The 17,665-nt window shown below is 31.3% G+C and overlaps 3 protein-coding genes and 1 long non-coding RNA gene across 6 annotated transcripts; 2 read left to right on the forward strand and 2 right to left on the reverse strand.

Moving 5' to 3' along the window:
• Positions 1–813: 813 nt before the first annotated feature.
• Positions 814–3,853, reverse strand: LOC124422826 (flap endonuclease GEN). The gene is made up of 6 exons (XM_046959751.1): positions 3,502–3,853; positions 3,066–3,342; positions 2,720–3,006; positions 2,491–2,652; positions 2,251–2,416; positions 814–2,169 (listed from the first exon to the last, which is right to left on the reverse strand). The coding sequence occupies exons 1-6, from the start codon at positions 3,657–3,659 to the stop codon at positions 985–987; spliced, it is 2,235 nt and encodes a 744-aa protein (XP_046815707.1). The 5' UTR covers positions 3,660–3,853; the 3' UTR covers positions 814–984.
• Positions 3,854–4,073: 220 nt separating this feature from the next.
• Positions 4,074–17,567, forward strand: LOC124422824. Of its 2 annotated transcripts, none has more exons than XM_046959746.1 (9): positions 4,074–4,347; positions 11,837–12,277; positions 12,367–14,093; positions 14,196–14,681; positions 15,020–15,194; positions 15,271–15,719; positions 15,802–16,168; positions 16,263–16,593; positions 16,675–17,567. In XM_046959746.1, exons 1-9 carry the CDS (start codon positions 4,215–4,217, stop codon positions 16,919–16,921), a joined length of 4,356 nt encoding a protein of 1,451 aa, XP_046815702.1. In that variant the 5' UTR covers positions 4,074–4,214; the 3' UTR covers positions 16,922–17,567. The 2 variants fall into 2 exon arrangements, with proteins under 2 accessions (XP_046815702.1, XP_046815703.1); XM_046959747.1 differs by having other exon boundaries at positions 15,044–15,194.
• Positions 5,172–11,537, reverse strand: LOC124422827. Of its 2 annotated transcripts, XM_046959752.1 has the most exons (13): positions 10,811–11,537; positions 10,595–10,698; positions 10,084–10,154; positions 9,901–10,020; positions 9,360–9,489; positions 8,103–8,336; positions 7,032–7,120; positions 6,818–6,940; positions 6,389–6,726; positions 6,150–6,309; positions 5,921–6,047; positions 5,665–5,838; positions 5,172–5,504 (listed from the first exon to the last, which is right to left on the reverse strand). In XM_046959752.1, the coding sequence occupies exons 1-13, from the start codon at positions 11,098–11,100 to the stop codon at positions 5,317–5,319; spliced, it is 2,148 nt and encodes a 715-aa protein (XP_046815708.1). In that variant the 5' UTR covers positions 11,101–11,537; the 3' UTR covers positions 5,172–5,316. The 2 variants fall into 2 exon arrangements, with proteins under 2 accessions (XP_046815708.1, XP_046815709.1); XM_046959753.1 differs by having other exon boundaries at positions 10,218–10,932.
• On the forward strand, positions 7,191–8,892 carry LOC124422831. Its single transcript, XR_006941932.1, has 2 exons — positions 7,191–7,453; positions 8,191–8,892. It is a non-coding gene; the product is annotated as an uncharacterized LOC124422831 (long non-coding RNA).
• Positions 17,568–17,665: the final 98 nt, after the last annotated feature.

Here is a 17,665-nt window from a genome sequence, read left to right on the forward strand (position 1 = left end):
ATCGATGTTATTAATATATAATTACATTTCCGTTTTAATTTCCATTGAGAGTGAAAGTCGTCGATCTGAAAGATATTCCTATTACAAAATCATTTAAAAATGTCACCTTGATGGTCAGTGAGGATTCGGTATATTCGGCATGGAGTCGATACATTGTCTAAGAACTCGGTTCGTCACTATGGATTAAATTTTTACATGGAAGCTTATACAGCCTTTCTTGTATTGTACGTCTTCTTTCTTACGAGTGGGATAGGGAGAATATCCGTGAGGTAATTGGTGTGCTAGACGTGGGTTTTCGCGAGTGTAATTATGTCCCACTTTAAATCTTCTGGACTTCATTTTACTGCATGAAATTCGAAAAGCACGAATGGTCGTACTTCATAATGTGGTGATTGAAGCTTCCGTTGTTATGACGGTTCTGCCATCCGTAAGCGAGGACTTATTATCCTCCAGTTGGTATTGGAACATGAATTCTCGATAAATGGCAAATCATCCCAGTATCGCGTATTTTAAAATAGATTCATCGTTAATTCGCGAATCTTCAGATACAACTTCCACGTAGACGAGACCTGGGTCGATATTATTACTGGATGAATGACTGCATATTTCAGTACCATTTCAAAATCTTTTCCATCAAATTCTGACTAAATATTAAAGTACTAATGATACTTTACATTGCTAATAATAATACAAACATACATGTGTATATATATATATATATATATATATATATATATATATGTATATGTATATGTATATATATACATATATATGAATGAATGAAAATTGTTTTAAGAAAGGAAATAAAATAGATTGTGATATGAATAAAGATTATTATTTTGCACAAAAGTCTGTAAAAATGAACGATTTTTAATTAAATATATATGTATATATACAATATTATAATATTTGCCGTATAAAAATTCTTTTAGATTTTTTAACATTTAACATAAAAAATATATCTAAGTACAATACATACAAAAGTTATATATTTTCTATATCTGTTTCATTCATAAGAGCATCAAAGTCGAAACTACATCTTGCTATACTAAATCTTTTACTTTTTCTAGTCGTATCCTTTTTACATCTCCTTTGTATTCTTTCATATATTGGTACATAAGATTCTATATCATCAAATTCATCAGGAATATCGTTCATTGTACATTTTGTGATTGATACATCATGATCACATTTGATAGAGTCATATTTTGCACTTCCCATATCTTCAACAAGATTTTGATTACTCGTTGAAACGATTACGTTATCTGAATCATTTTTAATTATGTTAGAAATTTCATTATCTCTATATTCGTCTTGAAAATTATATCTATTGCATAAACTATCTATTATCCCTGTCATATTTAGATCGGCATCCTCAGTTTCGCTCGTAAAATCTTCAGGAGAAAGCTCAAGAAACATTCTGTCTAATGTATTATCCAATTTTATATTAACTTTTTCTAATTCTAATACTCTTCTCATTTGAGGCGGATGTTTAACACCATCCTTTGAATATTTTACGAAATTGTGATCAATATTCTTGTTAACGTTATTCTCGATAGAATCACATCCTTGTTTAGATCTTTTTGGCGTTATACTCATTCTTTCAAATGATTCTTCTAATGATAATGGTCGATTTTGCAAGATAAACTCATCGATCTTTCTATTTTTTTTATCTTCGACAAGTTTTTTCTTAGTTTTTCTTTGAGACTTTTTCGCGTTACCTTCTTCGATGGTATTAATATTTTTATCTTTAATTAACTTTCGTTGCCGTTTATTAGCAGTTCTTTTTGGTGGTTTTTTTTTATTCTTTTCCGTTTCAAAAGATTCAACTAAGTCTGGATAACATTTCAAGACGATGTCTTGTGGCTCGATAGTTACAAGTTCATTATTTGTAATATCGTCACTGTTATTTTCTTTATCTGATATATCATAGTACATTTTCAATTTCTCCCTTATACCAGTGGTATCTGTCCATATAATTTCATAACTGGCGATAGATTTTATATTCCGTACTTTCTTTATTTTTTCAGGTATAAATAAATTATTTATCGACAAATACATATCAGAAGAAATATTTGGTAGATAACGTAGCTGCCATCTTGTTACTAAAGGAAAAATTTTGTCAAACGCATATTGTGGATCCCAAGTTAAATATTTATCAACAAAATCCTGAAATAATTATTCCTTATATATTTATTTACATGTTAGATCTAATGATGTCATTTTTGTAAAAATGATATTATAACTTACAATATATTTATCTATTTGTGGCTGTTTCCATTCTAAATCTAATTTGGAGGGTACAGAATGTTTTCGAATAAGAAATTCATCTAAGAGTTCTTGATCTGGAAAATCCTCTTTAAGACGAGTCTTTTTTATAATTTGTATCTCATTTAATATAAGTGCTCTTTTCTCTCTGTTAAGTATAATAATGATTTATTTATATTACAGATGAATTCTAATTAAAAGAATACAAAATAAAAGTCTTACTTATATGTATCTTTGCATTTAATAACAGTACCGCATTCTATGCAACCTGATTTTGTATGTTTGTGTAACTTTCCTGAGTGACCACATGATGTACATAAATTAGGATTTAATAAATCTGCCTCCATTTTTTCAAAATTCGTATCAGTACGCCAACTTTTTATTCTAAAAAATATTATGTTCTTTGCCAAATGTTAATGTATCAACTGTAATTTGAAAATATAATCTTTACCTTTCTAAAACACAAGAATCGTTGACAGTTTTAAAATATTTCAAAGCTGCCTCTTTTCCTACACCATTTACACCTTCATTATAATCACACCCGCATAATAAAGCAAGTGCTATCATTTTATTTCTTCCTAAATTTAATGTATTTTCTATTTTTTCTATACTATACTCATCAACAGCACCACCAGTACCAGATCTATTTCCTTGAGCGCTCATACAAAAATTTCGGTATACAACTTTTGCACCATATAAAAAACAATCACTATCCTGACTTATACAACCATCGACAAGCTAAAAGAATATAATGAATAATCTAATCTATAGAAATAAATTGGTTAAGAATTACTTACACCATCCTCATTTAAATAAGCACACATAGCTTCAGCTTCACCTTCACTTTGTACACATGCTATACCCATATATCTAAGTAGCTCTTTACATTCATTAAGAATTCTATTAAAATTAGTTCTTCCCCCTGTCCTAGAAATCTTTCTTTCCTGAAATCCAGCTCGAACATTATTTCTTTTTTCAATAGTTTTGTGTTTCAATGTTGGTGCTTTCCCTTCTAATACAAATACTGGTATTATTCCTTGTGTAAGAAGAAATGCTGTACGAAAATATAGATTCCTATAACAATGCAAATTAACGTACTTAAGGAAATCCATTGTAATAAATTTAATTTTATACATTAATTATATAAATAAAATTTCAATAGAATACATTAAAAAATAATATAATATTCTTATTATTTATACATGTAACATTATCAAGTAATATTATGCATACCTAAGATACATTTTTGGTTGAATGTTATTATCAGTGATGCTTTGACTATCTACTATCCAACAACTCAAGTCAATTGCTATAACTTTTCCTTGAAGTTCAAACAACGGTTTTCTCTCGCATAAAGGCGATAAAATATTCCAAAGATCTTTTACACCCATTGTTAACAATTCAGTTCAAAATTCATAAACACTTACGAAACGTACGCAGAGTTCCGTATAAACAATGAGATGACGCACCTAGCGGTAGTATCTCGAATTAAAATTAAAATTTTTACAATTCGAAATTATTATTAATTATATGTTTTACGTCATAACGTGTTATTACATAACTTATATTTAGACGAGAAATTTAATTTATACAAGCATGATTCGCAAAAAAAGAAAAAAAAAGAGAAATTAATTAAAAATTTTGACGTAAAAATTTCGTTAATATCGATGGAGTACGATACGATCGTAAAGAGTACATAGATTTTCCGCTTTTGTGACAGAGGTTCTCAAAGTCAAGTTTTATTAGTTCACTTTCCCCCCTCCATAAAGAATCTTAACATTTATGCTCGCTCGTGACGTGAACATGTGTTTGCGTAGTGTGAATGTGCTCTCGTAATCTTACTGTAATCTTTGAGTAGGAGACGTGTTTATAACATTTAATAAAGCATTGTAATGGAAGATTGGTTAATAGTTTGTGTAATGCATCTTTAATAATAAAAATATAATATGAGTGGAACGTCGCGCAAAGTGAAAAATCCATTGCTCTCAGCAGCTGGTATGGGATCACCTTTTGAATATTATTCGGAAAATGCTCTACTTGTACCAGTTACACCTGCAACACCTGCAGTACTTAGAGACGGTGAGTTTATACATAAATGATATAAACCTGGGTGGGGCTTGATTTTAAAAATTAAATATTGTTTTGGTGAACGTTCTTTCTATATGTATGAGAATATAGAAATAAAACTACATATAGATTTAATCTTAATAATAACATTTTTTATACGAGTCTTAGATCCTATACTTCCATTTCTTTTCCTTTACTTTGTCGTCACATATGCGGAACATTTATACAACATGGAATCCACGTTACACGGTCGGTATGGTAGAGACCTAACGTGATTTTCTTCACTGTTCACATTTAGGGAATGAGAGCAGTGTAATTATAAGTGAAGTAAGAATTTAAAGAATCTAGTACATTTTTATGTAAGATTTTCAGTTGTTTTTATAGAAAATTATGTGAATCATTAATCCATAAGACTTTGACGTGTACACATTCAAAATGGTATGTTCATACATAAGAGAAAAATTATTTAATATGATTATTACAATTCTCTCATTTGCATTAATTTAATTATTATATATATAATTTAATATTTGTTAAATGATGATCATACAATGTATTGTCAAAATTTGTCATTGTTTCTTTTTTATTAATTTGTTAATCGCAGAATGATATATATATTTTTTTATTTCGCGGTCTTACTATATTTCTTTGTTAGAATAAATTCTGATTCTGATTCTTCTTTTTTTTGGCAAAATTACTTTTTTTTAATTATTTAATTTTAGACATTGGTTGAAAATTTTATTATTCAAAAAAAAAAAAATAAAAGTACTGTTTAAAAAAGAGTTTCATATGAATTAATGTTAATCATTTTTGAAAATTAATTAGACAAAGTGATATAATTATAAAGGTCTACTTAATTAATCGGTCTCGAATTTTTTCGCTTGACAAAAAACAATTTTGATTCTAGTGTTTGTCTATAAATAATTAGAAATTAGTATTATATAATGTAGAATTACGCAAGCTTCAATTAACAGTAAGAAATCAGAAGCTAGTTCTTTCTGCTCGCGCGGGTGCTCGTGAACCGTATCTTTGTGTGTAAGGCAAATCGTGACTCTTTCTTTTACGTACACAAAAAACTATAATTAGAATAATTAAAATTATTAATACTAGAATTAATATTGCACCGACCGTAATAGCTGCTATTTCTCCTTCGGATAAATTATTCCAAGCTGAAAGAAAAAAAGTTAGTAGTAAAAACTGAAAATTAATAGAGAGAGAGAGAGAGAAAATGTCATGAGATCTTCAATTTTATTACTTGGAAAATTTGAAAAAAATTCATTTTTCGTGAAACTATCGATAATAGTTATTGATTTTAAAATCGAGATTTACCTGTAACGTCTATGGTATATGTATTATAATTATTTTTTAAATCGGTTGCTGTAATCTTTGCCTGAGTTGAACAACAAGTAGCTGAATAATAAAATGTTACAGGATTTCGAGTGCCACTTATGAAATCCGTACGTGGATATATTTCGTTCGGAGATGATTTTACGTTTTTGAGACCTAAACATTTGTAAGTTTTCAATTAAATATAGATAAATATAAATTAATCTTATTTCAATAAATCTTTGATTAAATTTCTTACCGGATTCAGAATCTTGAATTCTAATGTCGACACTCCAACGAGATTTCGTACATTTTTCCTTACTCAATTTTCCCGCGCAATTATTGTTGAACATGTATTCGATCGCAGGCTTTGTATCGTCTACGATCTAAGAAAATATACTTGATAGTTCGATCGAATTACTTTTATCCTAATATAGTATAATTTTCATTGTGACTTGATACATTAAATTTGATATCAAAGATCTTACGTTTGGAAAGTTGCCTTCAACGTAAAGATAGACTGATTTCTCCATTATTTCTGAACCTTGCACGTATAATGTTAGAGTATTGATAACATCTTGACTAGTTCCTCTTGGTACTTCGACATCGACGAACACATTAATCGTACGACCAGCAAAAATCCATGTGCTAGCATAAAGTATTATATATTAATAACATTTAGTATTTATGATTAGACAATCGTAGGAAACAAAATTAAAAGACTTACAAAATCGGTTGAATGTTAAAAACTATCAGAGGTAAGCTTCGAACTTTGAAATCACATCTGATCGTTTGATAATGATTATTCGTTACATCGAAAACTATTCTATGAATCGTTCCTGGTCTCACAAAAAGATTACTATTTTCATTCAATTTTACGATTATCCTTCTCTTTTCTTCTTTTTCGTCATCACCTAATCGTGCAAATTCATTTAAATGTTCCTGTTTGTTAACATTTTTCATCACATTCGAGACATTGACATTCGCCTGTTGCACGCCGTCATTCTCAAAAATGATCTTATTCGATCGATCATTGAACGATTTCAATTGAATCTTCTCATTTTCCTAAACGAAATATGATTTTCTTTTGTATAGAGAACATTTACGAGATCAAATATTATAAATAATATAATAGTCATATATATCATTGCCGTACTTCAATTTGTATCGATGATAACGCATCATGTAAATTTTCCACATCCTTTTCAATCTCGTTTCGTTTACTTCTAGTCTCTGAAAATTCTGACGATTCATCGTTCAAAATAATTAATCGACTAGCCTATAATAAAATGTCAATAATTTTATTCTTCAAGTATTCTTTAATTTTTTTACGTTTAATTATTTTTGTTTTTTTTTTTTTTTCTTCATACCTCTGAAGGTTCATCGAAGACTTCGACGTTATCGAATCTACTTTGAGTTTCTTCGTAACTCGTATTCGAGACGATACGATATTCCGAATCTGTTGATGAAATTGAAATGAAGTTGATAAAAGAAAAAGAAGTATGAATCTCTTTTTCTGTTGACTAAAAATAATTAGAGAAGAAAAAAGCTAATAAATGAATAAAAAAGAAAAGAGAGAGAGAGAGAGAGAGAAAGAAACATCGTGCGTCAGGTCTGTGCGAGCTAGCAGCGGCCAAAGGGCAGCTCGCCGCATCATATTCGATTTCGTGTTGTTGCACAATATTCACCGTATCTCGCGAACTAGAAGCCAAAGCTTTGCCAGTTGTCAGTTGATTCTCGTTGCGTTACAAGGAAATTTTTAGCGCGATCTACCACGTTAAAAATCTTTTATGTAAGTACACATGTATATACATTCGTTGTGCTTACGCATCTGTTTCGAGCTATCAACTTCCGCAACATTTCGCTCGTAAATCGATTTATTGTGTGTCTCTTTATGTGTTTCCTCCGTGTAACAAGATAAACTTATCGAAGTTTAGTCAATATTGTCTTTTTTCTCGATATCCTTCATTTTTCTTTCTTTCTTTCTTTTTTTAATCTGCGATTAATCACAGTTTTCAATGCAATTATGTAAATTATTTAATAAGTAATTAGATATAATAATAATTAAATAAAGTATAAACCAGAAACTTTTTAGATGATTTTAAAAATCAATTACTCTTTTTTTTTTGAAACTTCTTAGGCTACTTTTTTTTCGAATTGAGATAATACAATATTGATCAGATTTTTTTTTTCCATCAAGGTCATATCTATAAATTATATACGAAGGTATATGAGAACGTTATACGAAGTTAATAAGATTATTCGACTAACAACGAAACGTGGACGAATCACCGATCTCGCAACTATATCGATTATACTCCACTTATGTATGCCTCTCTCTCTCTCTCTCTCTCTCTCTCTCTCTCTCTCTCTCTCTCTCTCTTCCCCTTTCTACGTTTCTCTAGAGTATTAAATAAATATAATTTATTGCATATTTGTACCTGTATCATTATGATGCCACATCAAACTTCTATCTTCGTCAAGCTTAAAATCCTTTTTATCAATCTTTCTTTTAATTTTTTTCACTAGAAAAGAATATTTCGAAGCTCCCTCCCCAGTGAGTTTCAAGAACCAACCACCCGGTGGAGCGTTAAGCGCCACGATTTCCATCTCGTCTGTGTCGTTCTTTCGTGCCAACAATAACGTTATTGGCACAGTATTGTACCATTCGTTGCCTGTTATTTAAACCAGTAAAACGAATGAATGATCGACTTGAAGATTACGTTAGTGAATTCGTTCGAACTCGTTTTGATTTAAATTTCAATCGTTAGAATTTCGCTAAATTGTCCCTGAATTTTTTATATAAGTAAAAAAAATTATACTAGTTATGATCAATAGCACGGATAAGATCAAGTACAATTTTGTTCGTTTTGTTTATCGACGGGAATAATAGATAATGTGATGATAGTGTTGTTGTTGTTGTTGTTGTTGTTGTTGTTGTTGTTGTTGTTGTTGTTCACAGTGATGATAGTGTTTATGATGACATAAAAAGGATGAATTGTGTGAAACGCGATAAAGACAAGTCGCTAGTCAATATCATCTCTCAATTTTAGCACGAGATTGCAGCACGAAGTTGACCACGAAAGTAGAAACCGTGTTGCGTGGTTTCGGCCAAGGCAATCATCGGTTTCCTCGTGTTCCATCGGCTTGCATTTCGATGTAGTATTTTTTTTTCTCTAATAGCTAACGAGGTTACGATGTCAAAGTATAAAATAAATGTGTTTAATTAAATTGGTTTTTTTTTTTTTACTAATTATGACAACAAACTTTTTTCCGTTTTATACGAAAGCTTTTTATTTAATTTTCTATATTATTACTATGTATAGTTAGCCAAGAAGCCTTAAATAAACAATAAAGATCTCGATATGCATGAAAACGTACGATTATTATTATTCATAGTCAGTGGTTATTTTCAGTTTTCTCGTTGGAATTTTCTTAACTATACCCGTTAGATATCGCATAATGGTGTTTCGGTGAACAACACGAATTGGCACGAAAAACCGAGTTTAGTTTATTATAATCACGAGTTTTCGTATTTTGATGAACGTCATCGGTTATTTTTGTATTACGTTGGAAACGATTACGTTAGATTAGAACGTAACATGTGTTTTACAAATGAAACATTTTTTGTTTCAAAAAGCTCGTAAATATATTTCTTCGTTGCTTAACATCATAATCAAAATGATAATTTATCTTACCAATTGGTATTTCAATACCAATACAGGATAAATTTCCATTCACTACGATATGAATTTCGATTATCGATTTATTTACTTCGAATTTGATTTCCTCATATCCACTGGAATTTATTTTTTGGATTAATTCTTTCTAGAAATAAAATAAATATATTTGAGAAACAATGATTTATTAATTGATTAATTCTAATTAATTTCAAATTAATGCAATCTCAAGATAAAATTTCATGTTGTGCAGATCTTAAAATAATTTCTAGTTGTGCCCTTGAGATGCGCCACAGCCCCGAGCACTTTTGAACAGCTGTTCATTTATACACAATGAATAATTTTGACTCGAAAAACAAAATACTTTATATTCATTGAAGGAAATCATATCAATAATAATTAGTAAGGTTTGAAAACTCATTTACAATTCTATCATTATAAAAAAAAAAAATCATGAATCATGCAATGAGCAAATTATTTTAATCGAGTTTAAAGTTGATCTGGAGTATTCTACAAACCCCGCAAATACAACTAGAGTTGATATAATTTACAAACTTACATCATGGGTAAAATCCGCATCGTCGTTATAATTATCGATTATTACTGGATTAAAAAACCTCTCTCGATAACTAGATGTCTCATTGTTCTTTATGTCGTCGCAATAGATGTCAAAGTGAATCTGAAAAAAATACTCGATGAGTTTACGAATGTTAAATATTGTTTAACCGAGAGTCATTTTTACCTTGCAATTCTTATTGAAAATCTTTTCCCTTTTTTCAGCTTTGCTCATTTCACTTAATCTTAGGAAATTTTCTACAATTTTAAAAAGGAGATATTAAAAAAATTAACGGTGACAACAAAAGCTTTTCGATTTACCATTAAACTTATTCTTCTTTTTTCTTTTTTTTTCCTCTTTTCTTTTCTTTTTGCGATAACACACTTTCTTATTCTAAATATATGTACAATGATGCAGTTTTTTGTTTTTGTGTAATATCTTATCGTATTTCTATTTTACGTAACTTACTCATACTACACGTTCATGATAAAATAAATAATGAGTATGTTTTCAACAGATAATCGCGTCATTCATGTTGTTGAATATAAAAAAAAATGAAAGAATTACTATTTTGAAATATAATATCGACTATCATTATAACGATAGTTAAGTGAATATGCGTATTCATTATTTTTCTTTAGAAATGATCTTTTATATTCGTTTCAAAAGATATCGTTAGAATTATTAAAAATCTTACCCGTTGTTTGTTTTACAAATTTTTTGGATTTATTGATGAAATTGATGTGAAGAAAAGGATCTTTTTCCTTTTTGACCTGAAGTAGCTCATTTGTCAAACAATACCTTCGAAACATATACATTATACGTACATTTTTTGATAAATTATATTCTTTATATATTATCTATGTCTATTATTTTTTTATTAATAAAATTAAAATATGAATGTTACAAATACCTGAAATTATAATTATCTTTGAAAGATAATAATCTTGTTTGAATTATACAACCTATGTCCTTAAAAATACCAATAGTCCTGTTACCCCAGAATGTTTCAATTTCGATATCCAATGGTTTTCGTTGATAAATTTCTTGAGGAAAAGGATAAATTTCTCTCTCGACTTTATCATATTTTATCGGCACTTCTTTATCAATGAGAATAATTTCTCTCACGTTATCATTGGCACTATAACAATCGTGAAATAAACAAAATATTAATAAAATTATATTAACGATTGACGATTCCATCGAGATGACTTCTCACTAACAAGCTAAACGAAAAACTCTTCGTAAAAATTGAACGACTTGCTTATAAAGTTTCACTTTTGTTCGTTTACAAAAGGGTAATACTTTTGCGATAAGGTAGATATATACGTAAAAGTAAATCTGGGCGTAGACGAGAGTATCATTGCACAATTATCCGTAGTTCTTCCTTCTTGTTGATCCTCCGAATCGATGACGTCAAATTCGTATGTTCGTATAGGTGCACTCAGGATTTATCTATGTTGATGAAACAATTTTCGTTCGCTTATGAGAGGATGATGTAGAAAAGGAAAGTGAAGAGAAGAAAAAAAAAATAACTAGCCTATCTTTTGACAGAGTATTATCTTTTTCATTGGAGACTTACGTCCATTGTATCCTGTCCAATATTGACAATACGTGAATAACATATCTAAGAATTCAATCGTAGGTATATATTTAGGCTAGTGATAGTAAAAAATATATGAAATATAAGATGTTAAAAAGATTTTAAGGAATATTAAAAAATTCTTTTGACAAGTTATGAGTTATATATGCGAATATCGAAAGTAGATAAAAAACATATGAGAAATGAATTTCAGCGAGCAAAGTGATGATCACTTTTTCCAAATGGAACGCTTTTACTTTGAGGAAAGTTGAGAATGGTATAGTATGATCTAACGTTCATTTTCTTTTTTTTTCTTTTTTTCTTTTTTTTTTTTTTTTTTTTTATATATATATATAGATACTGAGCTAGACAACTTCGTGGGACAGGAGTCTAATCAGTCTCAGGACTCGTCGGTGAGGCGGACAGTTACGAAGAACGAATTAGAACTTAAGAATTCTCTAAGTTCAGAGGAGTCAAAGGTGTCGACGAATCAGCCAGCGAAACAAGGTTACTTCACATCAATTCTCTCGTCTTTACCGAACTTGTCCTTGTCTTCGACCAAACCTGATTCTTCGGGAAATCGAGGGAATCAAAGAGTCGAAGTCGCTACTGACAAACAGGATACAAATTCTTACGGCCATGGTTCATTACCGGAAACGTCGTCGTTCTTAGCGCTTAATCCTCACGATCCTTACGGTGGAAACCAATCAGGATCTGGTGAGGTTAATGTAGGAGTGACAACTTTTGTAGCTCCTCCACAACCAACTCTTCCACCAACTGTACCGATCTCAACAGGCGGTAAATTTTAAGTTCCGACATTTTTACTTATATTTTTTATTAATTTAAGAACGTCTTTATGGATGAATCATTCGTAAATTTATTTTCAGGTCCAGTTTCTTATCGACTTGGCAATCAGCGACGTTTAAAATATGCTCCACCTCCTGACTTAACATCAAACACTACGAAACAATATTCGAATCCATCTGTACAAGCTCTGCTATCATCTTCAAACGTACCAGCACCGTCAAGTATATTAAATCCAAATGCAGTGACAATTGAACAGCAGGTTTCGAACAGTAGCCCTCCACCGTCGCAAACTTCTGTAATCTCTCCTGCGGAACAGCTCGTAACACCGGAACAACTTTCACGAAGTACGTCCCTTCATGGATCGTTTAGATCCAGTCCTTCGACAATAGGAGCATTCAACAATTCTAGCGTGGCTTCTCAAAGTCAAAATTCTTTCGGTGAAAGTTCTTTTACAACCGGCCCACCCGGACATCCAGTTTCTTCATCGAGGTCGATACCTCCACGAAATTTAGATCCCGCCACACCTCAAAATACTCCGGCTAACGCTTCCTCTTCTTTCGGTTTTTATATCAATCAGCCGGATTCATTTATGCGAACTGGATCAACATCTTATAGCGAGAAAGAGCAAGAACCCACGGACAATAGATATATCCATAATCAAGATATTTATAAGCCAGGATCGGCCAATACAACTTTGGATGTTTCAAAGACACAATCGCTTATATCTCCAGTAATTAACACGTTCAGACCTATTTCAGCAGCTAAAGTGACAGAAAAATTAGAACATTTCTTAGCTGAGCAAAAGGAAGGATCACCATCCGGTGTTTCGTCGGATTTTTCTTCCGAAGTAACTAATATAACATCACAAATTGGAAATGAGGTAAAGACTCCTACCGATTTGCAAAGTATACTTCAATCTTCTAGCAAATCAAACGAGGATTTGAATAAAATAAAATCGAGCGACGAATTATCGAACGTCGACTTATCTTTATCCGATGTACCTTTGAATAAAAACTCCTTCGATAATTTTAATTCATCTGAAAATATTCAAGATTTTAAAGCAATACAAAATATTACATTGGACACACAAACAAATAAATTAGATCCAATCCCTCAAGAACAACTTAATCAGACGCAATCATTGTCTGCTTTACCTTTGAACAATGTTTTCCTAGAGAAAACATCGGAATCAACTGTAAATTTAAATCCTGGATCGATTCAAGAAGAATCCAGATCAAGCTCCGAAACCGTCGGTCCATCTTTAAGTGCATTTTTTGAACCAGTAAACAATAAAACAAACTATCCTTCATTTCATCCTCAACAAAGTGATAACGGTATAAATTTTAATAAAGTATCAAATATCGATCCACATAAGAGACAAGAATATTCTACTTTTAATCAACAATCAACAAATACTACATTAGCAATTCCCCAACCAATTTGGAACCCTAATCAAAACAATTCAGCACACGACGATCAAGTTCCACAACCTCCTCAATTTTATAATCCTGCACAGTTAATGGGCGAAACTTACAAATATCAATATCCTGGAAGTATATATGTACCAACGACCGATTCTGTATTCAATAGTCAAACGCACACATTTGTTGCTCAATCTTCGAAATTGGAAGAATCTCGAAACGTTGTTCCCAATAACGATTTTATATATGCACAACTTTCGCATTCTATGGCTACAACAATACCGGAATCTACAGGGTCTGCTACACTTAGTCCAATTCAATTAACAGCAAGTCCATTAAGTGGTCGTACGACACCAGACGGTATACCTCAGAGTCTTCAAAACTTGGTAAATTAATTTTTTTTTTTTTTTTTTTTTTTTTTTTACGAAAATTATAGAAAAAATACTTTTGTTTTATCTATGATAATAATCAATCATATTGACTTGCAGGCTCTTGGTATTCCAACAGGACGAATGCAGTACAGAGCGATATATCATCACTGGTTCTATCGTAAGGAGGTGGAAAATAAAGTACTATGGCTTCCGTTTTCTATGCAGGATAGTTTGCGACTGGAAGATGTACACAATTCTAGTGAGATCACTACTGAGACTACAGTAGCTACCGATGGTGGTCGTTATGACGTAGATATTCTCAGACGTCAAAGGTCTCCTGTTTACTGGACGGGACCTTCGACTGAAGTGAGAAGATGTTCTTGGTTTTACAAAGGACCGTCAGAATCGAGATATATCCCTTACGAGGAGAGTATAGCCGCGAAGCTTGAAGAAGAATATAAACATGCTTGTATCACACTTTCTTGGAATCGACGGATCGATCTAAATAATGGGGAATATATTATTTTTCATAGTGCAAACGTACAAATGCATTACTTGCAACCAAATTCTCCAGATGCTAGTGCCTCTTGGTCTACTACCACTGTATGTATTTCTTAATTTTTGTTTTCTTTTTTTTTTTTTCTTTCTTCTATATACACTACAATTGCGACAAAAACAAAGAACATTTAGTACGTTATACATTACACATTACTATATGTGCGTGTATGTGTCGCTATTTAGCTTACACACAAACATTCGTTATTATTAAAAAAAAAAAAAAACATTGCTTTACTTTATAAGCTTCTGCAATATCATTATATTTTTATTTCTTTCCTCTTGTGTTATTTATTATGCACACAAAATTTTATTTTAATTATTCTTGTATTGGAGAATAACGCACGCATGGTTTTGTTTGAAGTATTTAATCGTAATTTCTGCAGGACTCAGAGGACGGATATTTGCAGGGTGGAGGTGCTAGACCACGAGTAATTAAAAGAGGTGTCGATGAATTTACTATAGATGAAGGTGAACCAGAGAAAGTCGATCATCTTCTTTTCTTGGTTCATGGTATAGGAAGTGTTTGTGATTTAAAATTTAGAACCGTCGAAGAAGTTGGTTGGTATTAAAGAACTAGTAAATCTGTTAGAATCGAATAGTATAAATTCTACATTGATTTTATTTTGTATTTTAGTTGACGAGTTTCGCAGTATATCATTGCAATTAGTGCAATCACATTACCGCACTGCCAGCGAACAAGGAATCGTAAATAGAGTAGAAGTTTTACCAATTTCATGGCATACAACTTTACATTCTGATACTGGGATTGATAAAAAGTTGAAGGCTATTACTTTGGAAAGTATACCAAAGTTACGACATTTTACAAATGATACTTTGCTCGATATACTTTTCTACACTAGTCCGATATATTGTCAAACGATCATGCAAACGGTTGGAAACGAGTTGAATAGATTGTATATATTATTCAAGGAACGGAATCAAGACTTCAAAGGGGAAGTTTATTTGGGTGGTCATTCTTTAGGTAGTTTGATAATGTTTGATTTATTGTGTCATCAGAAACCTCTGGCGGCAGAGGAGGTTGAAGGGGAAAAGGATGTCGAAGTTAACAGTGAGACAGGAGTGGTAAATTTTACCGATGATATTGAATTAATGATTTATAAAAAGCTTTTTAATGTCATTTACTTATTTTTTTTTCTTTTTGTAGGAAAATGAAAATATTGGTCCTATACAACCATTGCCAGCACCGATTTTAAAAAGGCGTCTCAGTAAAAAAATTAGTTATGTAATGGGTGCTGCTGGAACTGGACAACCTTATATACATTATCCTCAATTAAACTTTCATCCACGTGCTTTCTTTGCTTTCGGTAGTCCAATTGGTATGTTCGTAACGGTTCGAGGCATCGATACGCTTGGGGAAAACTTCGTCTTACCCACTTGTCCAGCTTTCTTCAATATATTCCATCCATTTGACCCGGTTGCTTATAGAGTGGAGTCTCTCATTAATCCAGAAGCTCATAAATATCGGCCCATGTTAATACCACATCATAAAGGCAGGAAGAGAATGCATTTGGGTAGGTGACAATTAAATTTCTCCAAGTAAAAATTATAGTGTCATGATATATACTGTGAATTAAATCGTATTAACAGTAAGCTGATTCATTTTAGAATTGAAAGAGACGATGGCACGAGTGGGAGCTGATCTGAAACAGAAATTGATCGATTCTGTTAGGAATACGTGGAATTCCGTTTATCAACTCGCACATTTTCATAAACCAGATAATAATACTCTCGAGCGAGAGATCGATAAGGTCGTCGAGGAACAATTACAGCAGTCACCGAGTATGCCAGAACAACAGAATAATGGTGATGATGGTGGCGATGATATAAAAATAGGAAATTTGAATGGTGGTCGACGTATAGATTATGTTCTCCAAGAAGCACCATTCGAATATATCAACGAGTATATTTTTGCTTTAACGAGTCATGTTTGTTATTGGTTAGTGCAGAAATACGTCGAGTTCTTTTTTTAATACCATCTCAAGAATATTTTTTACAATCATTATTCTTTTCATTTTAGGGAATCTGAAGATACTATGTTAATGATATTAAAAGAAATTTATGGATCGATGGGTATACAAACTGATGCTCAACTTCCTCAACAAACTTTATCTATTGAACGACCACCACCATCTTTGTCATCGTCAACTTCTGGCTCTGTTAAAAACGATTCAACGGTACCTGTAATAGGCATAGATCCTACAGCACCTATTTCCAATAAATCCATTGGACCACCACCTACAACTGGTTTCGTGAGAAAATCGTGATTAACACCAAATTATCGTACTTCGAGATACTTTATTGAGAATCCTAACAGTAAGGTCTTTAACTGATGTTAGATAAACAAATTTGGAGATTGCTATATGTGGAATCGATGTTGACATTGTATCCATCATTGATAAAGAGTTCAACATTGAAATATCGAAAGAGATCATCAATGAAATGTCGTGCGGATAATCAATCTAATCGTGTCCTAAACATCGTTACACTAATGTTATATTTTTAGAATCAAATTAGATAATATAATTTTATGATACGTACGGGTTGTATATAAGATATTTCAACTATTAAAATTAAGCTTTTATATCGAGAAATTTTTAACACATAGACGTCGAATTTGTGATTATAGAGAGAAAGAATATACATGTATATACATTCGTATGACCGTCTGTGTGTATGTTTGAGAGAATATCTAAAAAAAAAGATTTCCAACCAAAAAAAAAATCATAACGGGATAAAAGATAAAATGTTGTTTTATATATAAATAAGATTCATAAATGTACATGTAGTTAATAGCTAAGATAACTTTTACAAAATTTCAAACTTGCGCTCTGCAACTGGTTCAATTTTCATTGGACTTATCTCGTGTTCGCAATTAAGTCTTTTAATAAATTACTGTATTCTTTTATATAATTATCCTTCGCCATGTGCTCTCCTTATATCAAAGTCGATAGATAGACCAAGATCGTACATCTTTTATCGCATAATCCCATTTTCGATCGAATCATTAC

The sequence above is a fragment of the Vespa crabro genome, chromosome 3 (genome assembly GCF_910589235.1).
Source record: "Vespa crabro chromosome 3, iyVesCrab1.2, whole genome shotgun sequence".
Lineage (NCBI taxonomy): Eukaryota > Metazoa > Arthropoda > Insecta > Hymenoptera > Vespidae > Vespa > Vespa crabro.